At 44.5% G+C, this 20,089-nt stretch overlaps 1 protein-coding gene across 2 annotated transcripts in view; it reads right to left on the reverse strand.

The window, feature by feature from the left end:
* Positions 1 to 4,007: 4,007 nt before the first annotated feature.
* Positions 4,008 to 20,089, reverse strand: part of LOC119456308 (nephrin-like) — a 311,635-nt gene continuing 295,553 nt past the window's right edge. The window contains exons 15-20 of one of the 2 annotated variants that reach the window (XM_037718006.2): positions 14,111 to 14,236; positions 12,239 to 12,266; positions 9,757 to 9,854; positions 9,563 to 9,687; positions 9,036 to 9,245; positions 4,008 to 7,683 (exon numbers count right to left, since the gene is read on the reverse strand). In XM_037718006.2, the coding sequence (XP_037573934.1) occupies positions 7,633 to 7,683; positions 9,036 to 9,245; positions 9,563 to 9,687; positions 9,757 to 9,854; positions 12,239 to 12,266; positions 14,111 to 14,236 (638 nt within the window). In that variant the 3' untranslated portion in view covers positions 4,008 to 7,632. Of the gene's footprint in view, positions 7,684 to 9,035; positions 9,246 to 9,562; positions 9,688 to 9,756; positions 9,855 to 11,635; positions 12,110 to 12,238; positions 12,267 to 14,110; positions 14,237 to 20,089 lie in introns of those variants that run through there. The other variant, XM_049669715.1, reaches the window with a different exon arrangement.

The following is a 20,089-nucleotide window of genomic DNA, read 5'->3' on the forward strand; positions in this document are numbered from 1 at the left end:
AATGGGCTGCGCGTCATGTGGAGTAAGATACCACTTATTGCCCTGTTGGATTCCTTCTATGCAATTTCGACTACTTTGTTGTGGGCTATAATATATTTTTGATATACCCATACAAAGGCCAGACAAGATAAGAACGCCATCCTCGGAGCTTTAGTGCCGAAAGGTGAGACAGTAAAAATTTGAAACTGGGATATGAATCAGGTACATTCCTATCGCAAGTGCTTGACAAAATCCCATCGCGGTGTATTGTGGTACATGTTTATTTCTTGTTAGAGGTTCTCGTAAGCGTTCGCCCTAGACAATAACTATTTTGTTGTCTTGAGAACTTAGAGGAATTTTGTCCTTATAGGTAAACATGAATACTTCTCTCATTCCACTTGCGCTGGTAGTCTATAACGTCAAATGACTTATCCCTCTGAATCTTCTATATTTCTAGGCTGTTTTCAAGGTTAACGGCATTATTGCTACATTCACCGGTTTTCACCTATGTAAGCAACATTACGAGAAACATCGTCATGAAAAAAAAAAGTTTCTCTCGTTTCTCAATGACGTGTTTAGGACATAGAAATACAACGTTTAGTTCTGCACGCAATCATTTAGGTTTGATGAAAAACGCGAATTTCGTCGCATCGCAAAATTCGCGTGAGCCTAAACGTGTTGTAAGAATTGATTTTTGCTGGCAAATCAAAGAACTATTCTGCGCAATTTGTTTATTCGCCAGACTCATTGAGCTTGTTCCATAGGATCAATAACATTCAATAAACGTAAACCGAAAATTCGTAGTGCGAAGAGACGAGGCCATGGAGCACACAATCAGCGCAACATTTTCTCTGCTGTGAATAGTGTTCTAGTCTACCAACCTCCGCTCCCATTTTTTTTCCTTACGATGATATTTTCTTTCCTTACAACAATTCGTTTTTCGCAGTTAACCAACTAGCCACGCGAGAACGTGTTGCTAATTAATCTATAATTCATAGTTAAAACAGTGACTCATTTATGAACATTACTACTGAGGGACGTTAAGGTATTGAAGCACTGTGAAAAACAATGGCTTACAACTTGGGAATAATTAATCCTCAAAACACGATTTATATAAAAGAATATTACAAAGCGCCTTTTCTTGAGCGCTCAAGGGCTCACAGAAATTTCCTTCAACATCATTGTTCACGTACGTAGTTATATGATTCTGGCGAGGCAAAAGGATCTCATCCTATGCCACCTGGCGTAAACCTTCGCGTGCACAAACTGCCCATCCCTCGTGTGACAAAATTACTAGCCGGTCGGTCGTAAGCAGTTTAACAATTATTCCATTATATTGGTGTAGCGCAAAATCAATAATCGAGTCGTAGCACATACATAGCAACGTCGCCTGAAATCAGTGCAATGCTCACCGAAAAAAACTGAACAACCAGAGCGAAGAACTATTACTGTATCGCAACTGTAGGCAAGCGCCTCATCAAATACGTATATATATATATATATATATATATATATATATATATATATATATATATATATATATATATATGCCGGATAATAAAAGAGCGCGCATAAAGCGTTTAGACGACAGCGAGTGCTACCAATGTCCGCTGTGGCAGGCGCCAAAACACCTTGGGAGAAACGACGCACTATAACCTTTAGCGCATAGAAATTCGCGAGGACATCGTCAAAAGGCGAGCTGAAACCTAAGAAAGGGAAAGAATATTACCAGTGTAGCAAGTGAGAGCGGACAACGGCGCTCGGTGCAAAAGATTGCCTTCGCGTGGGGCGTACTGGCGCCTCCTGTGAAAGGCCACTACGCTCTGGACAAAATAGGCGACATGCGTTGGGGACCGTAAAAACGCCAGATGGTGGATCGAAGCTTCGACTAAACGCTCGCCCCACAATAAGATCCAAGCAGGGGGCGCTGGCGCATTACACGGACCGGGAGAGGGGAGAACGCAAAAAGGACGGTGAGGAAAGTGAATGTCCTGCCATAAACGATGCCATCCCAAATCGAACGCGGCTTTCTCTCCTCGAGGACGACCGCACAAAAGGCACAATGACCGTGCACATATCGCAACGCATTAATGGTCGTTCCGGCGCGTAACGCATGGCCGCCTGTCCGTAGTCTCCGTGAGCTGCATCGTCGTCGCCTTAGTCGCGAAACATTCGACAGCCGAAAAGGCTGACGGTGGCGCGGCCTTGATAAGACGGAGCGGGTCACGCGGTCAAGGGAAGAGTTGCCTTTAAGTGCCACCATTTAGGGGCCAATCTTATTCGCTCAATAAATGCAGCTAGCTAATCGCTGTTTTCGTGTTCCTATAATAAAGCGCGTGTGCGCGCGCTGCGTGTTGTAAAAATACGGCGTTTGGTCTCGACTTGGGGGTTTTTATTCCGAGGAGACCTACATTCAAAAGAAGAGGAAGGCTGTTTCCTTTTGCTAGGAATAGATGCCGCGTTCGCTAGGAAATGGGCAGCTTTGATGTCGTGTCTATTGAAGAGCACTCCCAGCGATGGATATTTATAATTCTTGCTCATGAGGAGCTTTTTTTCTCCCATTACGGGCTATGAATGCGTCCCGAATGGCGTACAGGGACGCAAATTGCAATCTTTTATTTCGATCATAAGTTCGCAGAAAGTACAAAGGTTTGAGTTTTATCTCATAGATGAGCAAGTGTTAGGACTCTTAATGTGGTGAGAATTGCATGAAGCACTCGTACAGTTGCTGCAAGCTAAGCAGAAAGAGAACATTGTTTAATAGTGGTTTTAAAGTGTCGAAAAATTACACTACGAACGCTCTCTAGCCGTGCTGGAAAATGACAAAGACAGAAGTACGTGTCTCTGAGGTAACCTTGAGTTTGTTCTGACAAACTGTGAGTAGGAAACAGTAACACTGTGACTCAGTGAAGCTCACGTGCATCTGTTTTTTAAGTCCTGAACTTGAGCTACATTCACATATCGTCATTTCACACGTGCCATAAGCTACCACAGATAGAAACAGTGCCAGAAAGCCAGAAAGTGAACGTGCGCTGTGAATAGCTACACAGGTTATGAGGGTTGAGTTTTACAAGCCTACGTGTGCGGCATAAAAAAAACTGAAAAACGTGGCCAAATTCCCCGTAGAGAGGAAGGCCATCGGAATGTCCGAAATCACAAAAAAAAAGAGGAGGCGGCTAAAAGTATATGCAATAATTTTGCGCGCATCAGTGCAAAGTGAGTTAAATGTGCGAGCTAGGTATAAAGGACAAGAATCGTCGAAATACACAGCAGTTATTACAATCGCGACTTGAAAAAAGCCTCGAGTTCATCGCTGGACACGTGTCATTTCACCGATCATTCAATGCTAGCAGCGAATGTAACCTTTAGTGCTTTCTCAACCTTACTTTTAAGCAGATTTCACGTATATTCGCAGAGCGTTCAGCATAACGAATGACGAAAATAATGACAGACCTCATTGATAGAATATGTTCACGCAGGTCGAAGGCCTCTTGCAGCGATCCACCGCTACCACTACTGAATCAGGCAACTCATACCTATGCTTGCGAAATCTCGTGCACATTAACCGTCCCGCACTGCGTTTCTCTTATGACTACACCCAATCTGTTCCTCTAATGAAGTCAATGCAACACTGATCAGATTGCATAAGTTAACGCAGGCCGAAGGCCTCTTGCAGAGATCCACCGCTACCACTGTACTAAATCAGGCAACTCTTACCTATGCTTGCGAAATCTCGTACGCATTAGCCGCCCACACTGCGTTTCTCTTATGATTACCCCGATGGGCGTTCCTCTAACGAAGTCGATGCAGCACCGCAAATTTGGCGTGCCATCGATGACTTCCACACAAGCATGCATTTACAGAGAGATAAGCTTAGGCATTTCTTCAAGTAGTGGTTAGTTGCAATTTATTTATAAAAGGCTTTCATGTCATGTATACTTGGTGCAATAGCCATAATGCTCGTGCTAGCGATGTTTAGTTTACCGGTAAAGTGCAACGGGTACTTGTGTACACGCTTTAGAAGCCAGATTCAGTTATAATTTACCGTTTGCTTTAACTTTTTCCTCATCTCATGCGATTAGCATTCGTAATGTGATATATTAGAATACGATGTGGTATAGAGCAGTGCTCAATGCTTGTTTACCGACACTTGACATATATTTGCTAGTGCAATTTTGTTATGATGTTTGCGAATAATGCTTGAAATAATATTCTCAAAGTCTCTCGTCACCACATTGTGCGGAATTTTAGAATGCTCTCTGAAATGGAAACAACCATGCCGGTAAGCGGGTTTCAAGCCTATGATAAGGATAAATAAGTAATGCAATCACGTTTCAAGAGTTTTACGCAAAAACGCTTACAATAGGTATAAGCACGCAGTATAGTTCAGTGACAAAAGATTCCAAGGGCTGAAGAACTGGCAAGCTTTCAATCAAGCAATAAAAATTACGGTAAGGAAAGGGATATGCGAATACAGTGGTGGAGTAGAACACGTGGCAATACGAAAAGATGGGTTTTTTTCTTTTCCTCATTTTTCACAGTCGCACGGCGTAAGTGCATGAATAAACAAATGTAACAATTATCTTCTGTTGGGGGCGTCTAAGGCACTTAGGATCACCGAGCGCTGCTTTATGAGCCTACATTCTTTAAGAAGTTATTACACTTTCGGTATGGTCGATAACGCTTCAGGCGATAACTTGTCTGTAACGTCATTTCGACAAGAAAATTCTAGGTATGCTACATTTGCCCGGCAGTAGTGTTCTAGTCAGGAGTCGTTTGAGCCTATACAGGTGTGATGCTTCGTCGTAGCAGCATAAAAATATTCCCCTCCGACGCCTACAAGAGCATGCTTTAAATCCAACTTTATTAGTATTGTAGCGTCGACAAAAAAATAAACGAAAAACAAAGGGAACGGCCCCACAACTATACAGCATTGTTCTAGGATGGGTAAGACTGGCGTTGCCTCACAGCCCGTATCACTTGTTTTTAGAGTTGGGTTGCGCTGCAGTTTGGAGGGCATTAACGTCGTCTACCGGTGGCCGCTTGTTCGAGACAGCTAGCTTCCGAGATGCTGTTCAATTTCAACTTATAAACTGCCTACCAAGGAATTCAGAGTAGGGGCCACCGTACGAAGCAGCGGCGTGTTTAACAACCACAGGACCATCGTCGCCGGACCACAACTGCCACCTATGGGAGCCTGCCCGACAAATGGTCCATGCTGATCCAGCCCATGCAAGGTCATGCAAGCTGCCCAGTTCAGGAAGCTTCCACAACTCAGCGCTGAGTGTAATGGTCAATTACCCGTGTGCTACATTACAAAACTGGCGTACACTGTGAAGCCGGAGGTTGACATACGTAAACGTTAGATCACAGGAAAACCATGTTACATGAAGGTAGCAAGCAAGAAAAAATGTTAGGTTTGCGGGAACACGCTGATATCTTCACTCTTAGTGGCGGCCTCAAAGTAAAGCAAAATATATCGCTGCCAAGTTCAATCACGGATAACAATTTTCTGTTATTACATTTAACCAGGCGCCGGATTTACACGTTGAAATCTTGAAAATGTGCCCGTGCCTTCGAAAGTACTGCGCGACATTTAGTAGGTACTTATCTCCCAAATGAAACGTAACGAATCCCAGTATCGTGAATTCAGCAGAGCCAAGAAAGCTTCTCTTTGCTTGCCGGTGCAGCTATGCACCAAACATATCAAATAATTAAAGCTGTCGCACTGCCGTTAATTTAAGTCGAATATAGCAATAGGCTATATTGAGGATGATCTTTTACGAGAAAAGGTGATGTCATAGTAATCAGCCTATCAGCTTTGCCCTAAGTATCAGCAATTTTGTCGTTTCTATTTCTTCATCGTGTATTCCTGCTCGAGCTACACCCATTCTGTTTCATCGCTTTTACCAGCACCTCACGGAGCCTGCCTGGAATTACATTACTCTTTCCTATGTGTTCATTATCGGAAGTATCCTTGCCTTTGCCGACTAACGTAATTTCTTGTCCTGAGCTTAGCACATTCAACTGCTGCGGCATGGGCATAACTAAATGAAGAAAATGTGCAAGAAAATACCTACATAAGTGGAAGTGATCGAAAAACAGAAACCACGACGTGACCTCACTGATGAAGCTCTGTTGAACCTAAAGAAGGCGGTACTGCGCGCTATATTTCTGTTAGTGCGGCCTGAAATTGTTTTAGGATAGTTTACCCGACCACACTGCAATATCGTCGCGCAATACTAGTGCTTTAAAGGTAATGAACTATAAACTGGCATGGAAAGAGATGGAAAACTTTGGTGTGCAAGCTATAAAAGCATGGTTCCCAAATTCTCCCATTGCATCTTATTTAATGAGATTGACTAGAATCACCTGTTAAATGCTCAGCATGATATACTCAAAGAACTGCTTAACCCTCTCAACTGCACACGATTAAACACACAGAAATTTCGAGCACTCAGCAAAGCCAAGAATGCAGCAGGTGATTGGCATTTCATTATTGCCGTTGCTGCAAGTTTCATTAATGCCCATACAATAAATATCCTCAGGGCAGTAAGCCGAAGCCACTGGACTAAAAGTTGTCTCTTTAGGTACTTCAAAGCGTACATTCATCGTACGCACAGCAGAGCAAAGCCCTAATAGTGTTCCTGGTGAGCTCAATCAAACTGGTGACTCACGCAGCGTGGAAATTCTTTACAAATCCAAAATAGTAATATACGAATCAGGCTCAATCCTGGCTCAAATTGCCCACTGCTCAACCCTTCTTGGAGTGCAGAAGCGAACAGCAATTCTTTAAACAGTACCGACACTGATTTGTTTATGATGGCGTTGAAGGCCTTGTAAGTTTGAGGACTGCTTCCCGAAATTTGGAATAGTGCACAGACCACACAGAGAAGGACAAACGAAAATACATGTTTTACTGCGCTCTTACTCAGAACAATTTTCCAAAGTTCTTGACGCAGTCCTCAATCTATGCATGCCGACGTTGTCTTGTAAACGTCATTGCCATTCCACTCTGCGTGAGCTCCCAGTTTGCACGAGCACTAACCACATTCACACGCGGCAGCTACGCCTTGTGCCACGCAACGTGGCTCCGGAAGCGGCTGAAGGTTCATCGGCCACGCTGCGCAGCTGAAGCTGCCTGAGGAACGCCGTATTCTCGTAACGCGGTCCGTCATCGCCGAACGAGTTGCGTCGCTCCTGCTGTATCGGCTGCGGCTGCTGCTGGGACTGCGAGTATCCGCCGCGAGGCAGAGTGGCTCCCAACCAAGTCTGCCGGTGGTGACGAAGCATTTCCTGCTCTTGCGAGCCACGAGCCCTGGTGGCGGGCTGTCCCGCACTCCAGGACATGTAAGAGTCCGTGGAAGACGCACTGTCCCGGCGTCGGCGTGTTCCGAGTTCGAAGCTCTCAGCTGCGGCAGCGGCGGTAGGGTAGCGTCTCTGCTGGCTGGAGAAGGCACTGGTGGTGGTCTCGTGGAGATGGTGGCGCCGTCTTGTGGCGGCGGCAGCGGCGATCACAGAGGGTTCGTCGTCGTCTTCCGCCGGGCACTGAACGGTCGAGGCGTCGTCGTTCGGGCAGAAGGGCGGTCCGGGCCGCTCCTCCACTTGTTCCCCGTCGTCGTAAGGGGCCTGCCCGAACGTCGTCTCCGCCTGTCAGACGGGCGTCGATATGGTGCGCCGCTCCCGCTCAGGAGTGTCCCGCCTCTGCCAATATCAAGGAGAGTGGGCGGAAGAGGAATATGAGCAGAAGAATCGACGCCGAAATGGATAAATGGTGTTCGACGTCGCAAACACGCTGTCCCTATAAAGTTGCCTGGAGTGCTTGATAACAAAGTAATATGTATATGAACACTTCTATATTATTGTTAGTTGCGGAACTGTGCCAGTCGGTTCGTGACCCCTCCCCCCCCCCCCTTTTTTTTTTTTTTTGTCGCCTGCTGCGCTCTCCTGGCGTGTGCTCATATGCGACAAATAATAGCTTGGATAACTGAGTCGTAGAAGTATAGAAGCTTCCTTATTTTTACTGATTAACTTATGTGTAACATGTAAAATTTATAAGCCACTGAATTAATCTGCTGCCCTCCAATGTGCGGCTTTGGGTAGTAAAGTGCTGCTCAGTATGTCGTTCTCAGTAGCAACTGCAGAAGGAGGCGTTTCTGTAAAAAAAAATTTAAAAAACTAATATTTAGAAATTGAATGTCACTGATAATGTCGACATAAACATAATTTCCGTCTATAAACGCTCCTTCGTTTGATTACTCCTTCTGTTTCAAGATTTATGTGCTGAGCCGTCGTGTCTATATATTAAATTAACATACGCATAAAGCAGGCGTCTCAAACTCATGTCAGGCACCGGGCCAAATATGTGCTTGAGACTCCTGGCGTAAGCATGGTACCATCAAAAGTGATATGAGAGGGAAGAAATACATTCAAACGACGTAGCCGGCCTATAGGTCTTCATCATGCTTGTCCTGTATACTTGCACCGGTGTTGTATCTGCGCATTATCTTTAGCACTGTGCCTCCCACGTGCACACTCTTTGTAGATTATGAATGAAGCGGAAACAAAAATAGGCCTAGACGATAAATTATCTCACTTTAGAAGGATACTGCAACCAAAGTTCATATATATTAGGAACATATATATTAGTACTTCTTAAGAGCCTAAATAGAAAAACAAGTAAAACAGATACATAGAGTGACCACTCATCCTGTCTTTTTGTTTTGCTTCGTGTCCTCATATTTCCACAAAAACTTGGCATAGTCTCCTTTAGCCAGTCATTCCCGTGCTCTACACAGTCAAGCTATATAGGTTATTTATGCGATCTAAATTTAAGCTGATCTTGCTCTATGAGATTTTAATTCTTGACACACCTCGCTAATCAACTTCTGAAACAAATAACGAGCTGCACGGTGTAGCACTGCAACAAGCACGGCCTCAGCAGAAGCTACACCAGCAAGGTATCAAGACAAGCACGCAGACGCACTGGAGAGGAGAGGACAGTTGTACACGTGCCATCAGATACGCTCTGACGCAATGTTGTGGAAGAAGCGTACCTGCGGGCTCCTGCGCATGAGTGTGGCCGTGTGCAGGGGAGCCTTGGAGGAAGCGATCATGCGGTCCACCTCGTCGGGGTCTGGCATGCCGCCCTGGGGCCGGAACGTGCCGCCACTGCGCTGCCGCTCCCCGGGGCTGCTGTCCAAGTCGCCGGCCACTCCACTGCCCGGGTAGTACCGCTCACGGTACATCATGTCGTCACGGAATTGCTGGAGAGCAACGAGCACCAACGAAAGCAGCGTAAACATAGCGCGGCCTTTCTTAAACGGAAACGGAAGCTATCGGACGAAAGCCGCAGCACATACGCCAGGGGTAATGTCACTATTAATGGGCTAATTAGTTTTACATTCAAAGCTGACAAACACGTATAGGCGCACATCATGAGCCATCCGAAACACTTCTAGATTAAATGAGAGGAAAATAAGCGGAAGAAGAGGTGCGGGAGAAGGAGGAGGAAGGGCGGTGGAGTTGCCGTTAATTGGCATCAAATCACCTTGACGCAGCAAAAACAATCTACCCCACGCACCTGAGGCGGTATCTGGACTTTGACATTTGGCAACGTGCCGTACATCATGCCGCCCTTGGAAATGCCCACGTCCTGGCGTATCCTACCATTGGATCCGTTCAATTGCCGGAAGACCCACTCTGGATCTGCGATGGAAGAAAGAAATAGAGAAATGGTAAGGAATGGTTTTCACGGGATAAGGAATGGTTACTTGCCTTCCAAATCTGTCTTTGGCGGTATGATATCCGGGTCTTTGATGTCACCTTCACTAGTGTCCTCGACAACGACTCCCTTTCGCAGAAGGGTCTGTGACCTGCGCACCAGAGACGCCGAACCAAAACGAACGAGAAACAAAACAAAACAGAGGACGGAGGGAAAAGCCGTGCACAATGACATGAGTTCATTTACAGTATGCGATGTGATCTAAGTTTAAATAACAGATGAAGTTGCGGAGGGTACGAAGACGCTTCAAGCTACAAACAAGATGTCTTTGTCCTAAACCCTTTTTTTAATAGTCCCCCTAAATAATGCTAACTTGGGTTCATCGGTTGCTCAATATACCTATTTATAGAAACAGCGCAATGACATCGACACCGACCATGATGATGATGATGGCGGTTGTGGTAATGGTGGGTGGTGGTCGTCGTACTGGTTGTGTTGTTGATGATGATAATGGCCTTTAAAAGGGTTGGTAGAAAACATACAAAGCGCAAGCAGTTTCCACTGTCCCTTGTATGTGTCGTGTCTATGCGTTGCTTATCTCTTGATCTGTCTGTAAATTTGTAGTTAACTTCATTTCGGCCTTTCCGCCCCGTTTTTCGAGTAACCTATAGAGTATAACGTATGTAGTGGAATTGTAACCGAACTTTTGCCCACATGTCTCAAAATTGCCTAATACTAATCCACCGAAGCGTTATAGAGACCTGCATGCGCTCTGTGCTTATTTCTGAACAGCGCTGTCCGCGTCAGTGAACAAGGACGTAAGCAGAACGTTGCCTGTCATATCTTTAGGATCAGGTCATTCGTGAAAACCGCTGACGCTAACGTGAGGCCGTTCGCTGTTAACCCTTCTGAGGTATGTTTCAAAGAAGGCAAGCAAATATATGAGCAATGTCTATTTTAGCTCATCTCCCATTGTGAAGACGCGCCATGTTTCAGGATCGTCTTTATCATCACCTCTAGCGCAAAATTTTAAAGCGCATTTTTCAACAAGTATTGCAGCAAGCTGCAGACTCTGTTCGTCCTATGCAAAACTGTGCACCGTATACGAGCTAAAACGCTCGATAGCAGTCCTCTCAATAGCTTATAGCAGCAACGGTAGGTACAACCTAGAATGCATAATACTAGCTGTTCAATGTACACGCATTTTCCAAGTTGCACTGCCGAGCTCGAGGCTGTGGTTCCGATCCCAGCCATTGCGGCCGCAATTCCATAATGTCAAAATAAAAAAAAATGCTCGTGTGCTTAATTTAGGGGCACGTTAAAGAACACCATGTGGTGAAAATTAATTAGGAGTTCCCCACAACGGCTCGCCTCGTAATGAGATCGCGTTTTGAGCACGTAAAACCCCGGAATTAATTTTTTTTCAAAGCACTAGTTATGCCTGCAAAAGACAAATATTTGATAGTTTGTAGCTTCATCTCAAAATTTGTATCTTAGACCTATTGTAAATTTATTCTACGCGAATTTATGGTTTTACGATATACTCATTCATTTCTGTACTATACACTTATTACGAAATATAGCGCGCAATATACCGAAACGCGTGACCTTAGGTATATTTAACGATAGTGTTGGCTCTCAAGCCCGTTACCGCACATCTGAACGCGGTAACAAGCGTACAAGCCCGGTCAACGATTAGGTGAGCCGTTATCTGTTTGGTAGTTGGCGGGCACAGTGATAAGCCAAGATAAAATATTTGACAAGCGTTTCAATCACATTCAGACGCTATCAACAATCCAGGCCTGTTCAGCCAGCTAACTGCCGGATATTTGACCTTTTCACGACACAGTGCATTTGCCAGCAGCACGCTTATTTTTTTTTAATGAAGACGACCACTTGCTGCTTCAAAAATTATAAAAACACACGATTTATTTATTTTTTGGGGCTGAGTACTTTGATTTCACGCCACCGCCACAGCGCTTCCAGTAAACGTAAATATAAATTCGCTATGCCAGACGCAAGACAGGAACAATAATTCGCTATAAACGAGTGAACTGGTGATCGGTTGCTTCTGGTACAGCACCCTTGGCTCTCGGCTTAAGTCCCCGGGCCTCGCACAAAACTCACAGCATCACGCACACGTGTACAGTCTCGGACTGCGTATTCTGAAACGGCAGGTCAACGAGCTGTTGATGCCGGTGGCGCCACACCGAAGTGAGGAGGTGATCACGAGAAGAGACGAAGCATGCAAGCGACTGTGCCAAGGGCGCAGCCATCTTCACCATGCTTTATCGAATGATCGTTCATCGTCCTCCACCCGGACGGTGCCACGGGTACAACTAGGTCATTGCTCGGCCGTTTCGGCCCACGTTGTTCGAGACTGCGCCAGGAGAAGCTGTTGCGTTGCTGCGATAAAAAGGTTTCGGTCAACGCGAACTTGAGAAGTTTGTGAGAAACGAGTTGCGTGCTCTCTTTCTAAGCATTAGTCACCACATTTATTTCTGCACCTGAATGCGAAAGAACTCCGCTACTCACTTTTCAGCAGTGCTGAGCTCCCTGGAATCTGAAAGAGAAAAAAAAAATACGGGTGAAACGAGGCAAATTTAAGAAGCTGGATAGTAGGCCACGTAGCAAAAAGAATCCGACATCACGCCAATGTCGGGAAACACGTATGAATTCAGTTTTGCCACGAAATGAGGGCAAAAATGGAAATATACTACCAGAAACATTCCAGGTGTATTTTGAAGTTGCTGCTAATCGTCACCGTTTGACATAACCGAATGAAATGACCAAATTGAACTCAGTGCATCTTAGTGGTCAGCAACAGCTCTCGCTCAATTGTACGCAAAATACAGACCTCTACAGCTTCACCGCCTTGCAGTTAGTCAGCGAATATAAATATGTGAACTAGTGATTAATTCGACATCTGTATAGTATACCTTTAGGCCAGAAATGCTTCAATTTGTTCTATTTTGAAATAGCCATATTAAATGTCACATTACTTCAGTAATGATTGTACTAAAAATTACAAATATGTGTTACATGATTTCTTACACTAGAAATAACTAAAATGAAAGCGTTATGACGTTTTTTATCAGTACTTATTAGTGCGTATTTCCAACGACATGAGTGGCTACTTCAATTATCAGCAGCCGCGATTTCACTGCCTCAATCTCGCGATACCTTTTTATTCTCTGACACATGGCGAATGTGTCAAGTTATACTACAACCTCTCAACGTAATATTCTGTGAGCCTAGATCTTGTCACCAGGCTTCAAACATGGTAGCGTCAACTGTATTTTGCAAAGCCCAGCTCAGGTTTGATTATACTCAGCTGCGGTGGTTGGGGAAGAAGAGACAAGAAGAAAAGGAAAAAATAGAAACATTTAACGTTATCTGATATTCAACTGTTTACAAAGCGGCCTCTTGGACACGGATGTTGTTCACGCCTGAGGTTGAAAATCCACGCTATATACGCGTACTTAAGACGCAGACACTGGGATTATCACCGAGACATATATAAGTACAGTGCATTGGGCTAATCATGCTCCGCAGTGTTTGATTTGCAGTACTTCTACTCAACATCAGTTAAGGGCATAATACGTGGTGTATTTCACGTTTTGGCAGAAGTATTTATTTTCTACATCTCCGAGTAATGTTTAATGAAAGGAAAATTTAAAGGCTTGCAGCTTATTTAATGCATCTCTTGCTGATTAAGAAATTAAATTTAGGGGTTTTACGTGCCAAAACCACGATCTGATTATGAGGCACGCCGTAGTGGGGGCTCCGGAAATTTGGACCACCTGGGATTCTTTAACGTGCACCTAAATCTAAGTACACGGGTGTTTTCGCATTTCGCCTCCATAGAAATGCGGCCGCCGTGGCCTGGATTCGATCCCGCGACCTCGTGCTCAGCAGTCCAACACCATAGCCACTGAGCAACCACGGCGGGTTCCCTTGCTGATTAAGTCTTCTCTGCGCATGCATTTATTCTCTACGAACATACGTAGTAGTAGCAGTGCAGTAGCACTAACAAAACAACTAAAAAAATACAGCTGTGCGGCAGCATGTTTTTATCGCGCTATAACGTCCTCTTCTCACGTCGCGGTCAATGTATATGTTCGCACTAATGCATTGTTATGTAAATCAAGTACAGCAGGGGCGTGTAAAATCACTACAGTGCTTTGAACTATATTACGGCTAAAGAGCGAGTTTATTCCTCAGTAATTCGCTTACGCTTCTTTTTAACTTGCACCACCGTCCTTGTCCGCGTGCAATTTTCAGTCCCAAAACAAACAATCAATCATCCAACAAACTCTCGCAATCATATCCGCGGAAACATACGTTGGGAGATAGTAATCTACTTTCGATCGATCTATCTTTTTATTGATCGTGCACTATTTTTACCTGCATCGTTGTCATGGGCACGCATCCTCATGATGATAATAATGATGATGGCCACGAGGATCAGCGCAGCCACAGCCCCGATCAAAACGCCCAGAAGAGGACTCATGGCGAGCTGCAGAGAGTCACCTGAAAATATTTGGGGGAAAATACATCGCGATAAAATGTGCGACATTGCTATTAACGCCAAAATATATTGTGAACGAAAAGAATGGATGAGAAAGGACATATTTACTTTATTCTGCGTTCATGGTTCATAACAATTACGCGCGAAGGAAGCTGGATGTAGGAAGCAGGAACAAACCTTTTTTTCGATTATCATTTTTTTGTTGCTGTAGGGGGTCACAAATAGATAATACCTGCAAAGCCATTAAAGCAAATTATACTTGTAGCGAAGTTGTCAGGACGCTCGGTTTTGAAGTGAGAAGCAAAAGGTGGATTTCCTTAATGGTCACTAAAATTAATTTGTGTTCCTGTTTAAACCTTCAAATTATTTTAGTCGCATTCTCATACTTCTATAAAATAGCAGTGAAACTTATTTTTTAGAAGAGTTAGAATAGTGACTGGGTAAGACTAGGCAAAGCACGACAAGGAAAAGAAACGAAAATGGACTTGGACGTGAATTTAAACTTCTCGGAGCTTTCGAGTTGGCGCAAGGTCTTGCGCGGCAAGCAAGCATTCGCACGCATGCCGCGAACATGTTTGTTAGACTTGAAGCATGTCTTTCGCCTCTGGTACTGAACCATGTCGCGCAGCATATTTCTTGAACAGCGCAACACAGGACGAAGGAAGGAGGCACAGTCTAGACCACTGAATTACAACCAAATGCTTTATCGCCAAAAGTGGCATATATATGCATATGGAAGGTTGCACAAAAAGAAAAAATATCAGCCGGACAGATAGTTCATTTAGTTTGTCGCATGGGTGAGGGACGATGAGCTGGCCCATGCGTCAGCGCGTGTCAGGATGCTAGAAGCTCCAAAAGTTTATCGCGCGCGCTGTTCGCTGTATCTTTAAGCTACTATGCATTTGCCAAAAAGATGGGTGCAACCGCATTTCTGACATTGTACCGACCAGCCAAAACGAACGTGCTGCTATAGAACCACGAAATGGCTGAAAAATGTTCCTTTGGTGTTTAGACATTAAACTGACATTTAGCGCTGACTAATTTTCTCGAAGTACGACCCTCGCACGCAGGAATTATTGCTGCCTTTTACGTCAGCTTACAGCAAATGAATAAGAGGGCCATTATTCTCATGTGCTACTCGAACCCCCTGACAAATAATGACACTAGGCTGCTGACACCAACTTCAATGCACAGGCTGCTCGCTTCAGTTGCGCATTTTGATTTCTCGGTAGAGTAACGTCCACCTCTCACTAATCCAGCAAAATGAATAGAATAATGCTGCCTTGCACAGTTGATTTTTAAGAATCATGCAGGCTGTAAATAAACAACATCCTATAATGTAACGAAACCTTGCATATTCTGCCACCCCTCAAAGACAACCGTGCTATACAGTACTATGCCCCAAATTTGTTGCATCCCCAAGAAAACAAATCCGAGCGTCACAAAATCGAAGCTCTGGCCCCAGTACTGTTCAACGAAACCAATAATAAAGTGACATTCGCGCATTTCGTGAGCACTGCTGGTTCTCCGTTCACGTTGGGTTTTTGCTTCTATAGTGCGTTAACAGAAAGGTATGCCAAAATAACCACACGCACATGCCTTCTGAAGACCAAGGGCATGGGCGATCCGCAAGTTGAAATTTCGAAACTTCGTTCTGTGCATCGTTTTTGTTTTTTTCGCTTCGGTGCAGAAAGCGTCAAGTGTTCTCCCGGCGAAGTGCAAAATCACTTCCCCTTTCAAGTGCACTTGAGCATCAGCATGTGTTCTCCCTCACTGGTGTTCTTCGTCATTGTTTAATTGTCCCGCTGGTTTCGTGCTTCCGGCGTCTGTAAAACGCACACGCGATGCATCAGCAGGTTACGTGTTGACGTAGCGACAACATTGGGATAAAGCAAGGTACTCAATGCGGCACTGTAGCCACAATTGTCTTTTTTCTTCTTTTTTTTTTGTAGTTAGCTTTCTGTCGAGCATTATGCACTGTCTTAGACGGTATGCTCCTCGTTCTGGTCGAAGTCATGCTCTTTCCGGCTACCCTGTAAAATATTGAATGTTTGTAATGAGAAATGTCCAGCGGCGAATGAAAATGGCGGGGGGGGGGGGGGGGGGGGCTCTGTAATATTGACTATTAAGAGGACTAGTAGCTTACAATATGGAAACACGTGCAATGGTGTGAAGCATTTGGAGCTCCTCCGGTATCTCGCCCAGCCCATACTTTGGTGAGGCGTATACGCACACAAAACGACCTGTTTCAGGGCGGGCTAATCTCTTCAGGGAAGCCTGCCTGGCAGGTTTCTTTAGCACCCTGCTACGCACGAGGAATGCTAAACAAAGACACAAGGGCCTCCTTCGGGGGTGCCATGGACCTGTAAGTTGGGATTCGCCTGTTTAGAATTTTAAGGCAAGGTACAAGAGGTGCAAATGCCGGGCTGACTCGCCGAGAAGCGTTAGCGTGTGCAGCGTCGCCTCGACGATTTGAATTGCAGATCCAACTAAACCCTCAGATGCAGAGAGGGGTGTGGCTTAAGTACCCTGCAAACTTTCACACGAAAGTCGGGCTTTCTCGCTGGGCTCTGACAGGACCGCGTCTGGACACCTCGTTTTGCTTGAGTAATGGCGTTAAAGCGGGAGGAGGAAGGAAGGAAGGGGGGGAGGCTACGCTCTCTTATGTTTTCCTGAATGAAACGTGCGAAAAAATGAATACATAAGGACAGCCGTGCACATTTCTGATACTTTTACTTTTAACACTTCCTACGACAATGTGCACCGCTCGACTTGGGGACTAAGAAGTTGTGCAAAACTCTCTTCCTGCTTGCTTGAGTTAATCTTCCGAGTGAACTAAAGGCACATTTAGGAACCTGGGACAGACTACGAATAATTAACATCAATTTTCTGGGGCACTAAAGATGGTGAATAAAGCCTAAAACAGGTACCACACACCTCTTTCAGTATTCTTAAAAGATGTTTACATAGCTATTAAAAAGGAAGCTCCAATTGGCACGCATACACAGAGGACAGACGTACACACACTTCTTAGTGTATGCGTGCTAATTCAAGCCCATCTTTTATTCGCTGTTTCCCCAACTATAGCACAACAAGTAATACTCCTATTTGCGCTTACGATCCTATTCGTGCGAGTTCCATGGCTTGTGGTCTTAACAGGCGTTTTCGGGCACGTCTACACCGTATTCGGCTAAATGTGGCAAATGCTGCATACTTCATATTTAAGATCAAGCAAGGAAGGCCGCCACTGTGCCCTGCGTGCAACCTACGGGAAAAGATACCACAATATGTATGCACTTGCAGGCTATATACAATAGAAAGAACAGCCTTAATATCCACAGGGAAGACTGTCATCCCTTGAGCTAAGACACGTCCTTGTCCCATGGACTAACACTGCCTGGGCATCTAGAGCAATGAATACACTTTTAATCGTCCTTAGAGACACTGTCTCGAAGAGATAGATTAGTTTGCTGAGTGTTGTGGTGGCGTTTTGTGTAAGTTGTGTATCTTTCATGCACTGTGCATATCAGTTCGTTTTTTATCATACCTGTCTGGAGTAGCATGCTAGGCCTGCCGCCAGGCAGGCCTAGCACTTTAATATTCATTAAAGAGCCTCGCTCTCTCTCTCTCTCTCTCCTAAGAAAATTACAGAAGAGTGCTTTGGTAAGTGAATTTAAAAAATGAAAAAGTGCATCAATAAGACGCACAAAAAAACTCTCGCAGCTACCCACGCCCCCACGTAAACCAGCAATACACACGTGCTGTGACTGGCAGTACAGAGACGAAAATACGAATGCCAAAAACCTTTCTTCTCACTTGATAGCCACTCCTGTTGAAATGCCTGAGTTTTCAGCCTACCCTGCAACTTGCCATTACGTCTCTCGAAAATGCTAAGAAATGGTTGTGCTATCAAGAGGCAACTGCTGAGCGCCGGGAAGCTGGCTTTACTAACGCTGTACCAGTTGATACGGCTCGGCAATCAACCACACAAATACTTGAAAATTTGACTATAAAGGGGGAAGAGAATAAAGCGAGTAAACGAGCAAAAAGCTAGCAAGGATCAGGTGAGTAATGTAACATGGTAAAATCGTTGCACTCTAGAGTTCTACGCGCCGAAACCAAAATATGATTGTAAGTGACGCCGTAGGGGGGAACTCCGGTTTACTTTTGACCACCTAGGCTTCTTTAACGTACACCTATTTGTAAGTGCACGTGCGTAATATTACATGCTAAATAAAAGATGTAACACTTTATAACCTCAGTGTTTCAACGCTGAAGTAACATCATGAAGGAGTCACGACCTGTTGCAAAAATTACCCGCTTGACGCCACAGTAGCATCTTCAATTTCGTTGTAACAGATGCTTTCAGATTTCTATTGGCGAAGAAAGCTACCCAGAGACAGTCAGTAGAATGCTGGTAACAAGTGAAATGTGCTTAAAGCAGAACAAAGCGACATAAAAACTGTGCAATGCCTCGAGAGCTTTAACGTAGTAGAAGCAAACGCTGATTGCTTGAGGAGAAATCCGTGCAAGCATAACTCTAGCTCGATCTTCACGCTTAGCTAAATGGACAAAGACCAAAATAACTGAGCACAAGCAAGGCAGATAACTGCTATTATAGTTCTATAGCGCTGGTCAGGCACAAGGTTCGCAAAGAAGCAGTTTTATGTTGAATCAATTACCTGGTGTTTTTAAACCCGATGCACCGTTCGATACAAAAAGTTGAACGTGAACTTCCGGAACCTAACCAGAAAATGCAATTTTTTTTCTATCTTTTTCTGTTGAAGGTGCTAAGACAAAAAAGGGGGCCTATGTATGAAAGAAACATATTTCTAACAAATCAGAAGCCACGAATAGCGGGTCGATCAATGTTCAAACTGAAAAAAAAGAACGCTTGCGGGAAAAAAAGAAAAAGAGGCGTGCCTGTCAAGGAATAACACTCTCGTCTAGAGCATAGCCTCCCTGGAACGAGTTGATGAAAGAAAAAACGCAGGTCGCTTTACTAGAAAGGCCAGGACCCGAACGGTAGAGCCATATAGTAGTGAAATATCCATACAAAATTGAAGTTAGCTCCTTCTTTCCTCGTGAAACTAAAGACAAATGGCATAGAATAGCAGCGGTCCGGTGAGAAACCAGCGGGAGAGTTTCTTTCAAGCTGATTTCTTTTTCCGCTAGCCTTCCGCGTCCGCTGAGAGCTTTCCAGAATTCGCCGTTTTTTTCGTTGTTGTCGCGAAGTAGAAAAGTAAATGTTATCGACAGAATCTTGACGTCTGAATTCCGTGCCTGAATTGGTCCGCAGAGCAGCGCATGGGCACATTCCAACCGAGTACGTTCAAGTCCCGCACCCGTCTCAATTTCAATCTCTTCTTTTTTTTAAGTATCCTTAAGCTTCATACTTTTTTCCCCGTTTTCTTATTTATAGGTGCTAGTTGTCTCTGTTTTTTGTTTTGTGTGAATTTAAGTTTACGTGTTCCAACTTCCAGATAAACGACAAAAAGAAACAGAGATAAATGTTTCGTTCATTAAAAAAAAAAGAACATCGCTTAGCACGAACTCTAAACCGCTCTTCTTTCGATTAGGGAAGAAGGAGTGGAGCACCAACCTTAGGGAAGAAACATGGAGACAACAAGCACGTGGTATGCAAAAAGCGAGGGATAAATTGGAACCCAGAGAAGCAAACAAGCGAAGGCTAGTCATAGCACCTAAAAAGAAAAAGGTAGAAACGAAATGAGTTAAGCTAACCCGAGTGAAAATGATAATACAGAGGTTCAAGATTTCAGACAGAAGCAAATGAGGATAAAATAAAAGAACATGCTAGCAGTTCGACGAAAAGGCAGTGCAAGCGATATTAAAGT

This window comes from Dermacentor silvarum, chromosome 6 (assembly GCF_013339745.2).
Source record: "Dermacentor silvarum isolate Dsil-2018 chromosome 6, BIME_Dsil_1.4, whole genome shotgun sequence".
Lineage (NCBI taxonomy): Eukaryota > Metazoa > Arthropoda > Arachnida > Ixodida > Ixodidae > Dermacentor > Dermacentor silvarum.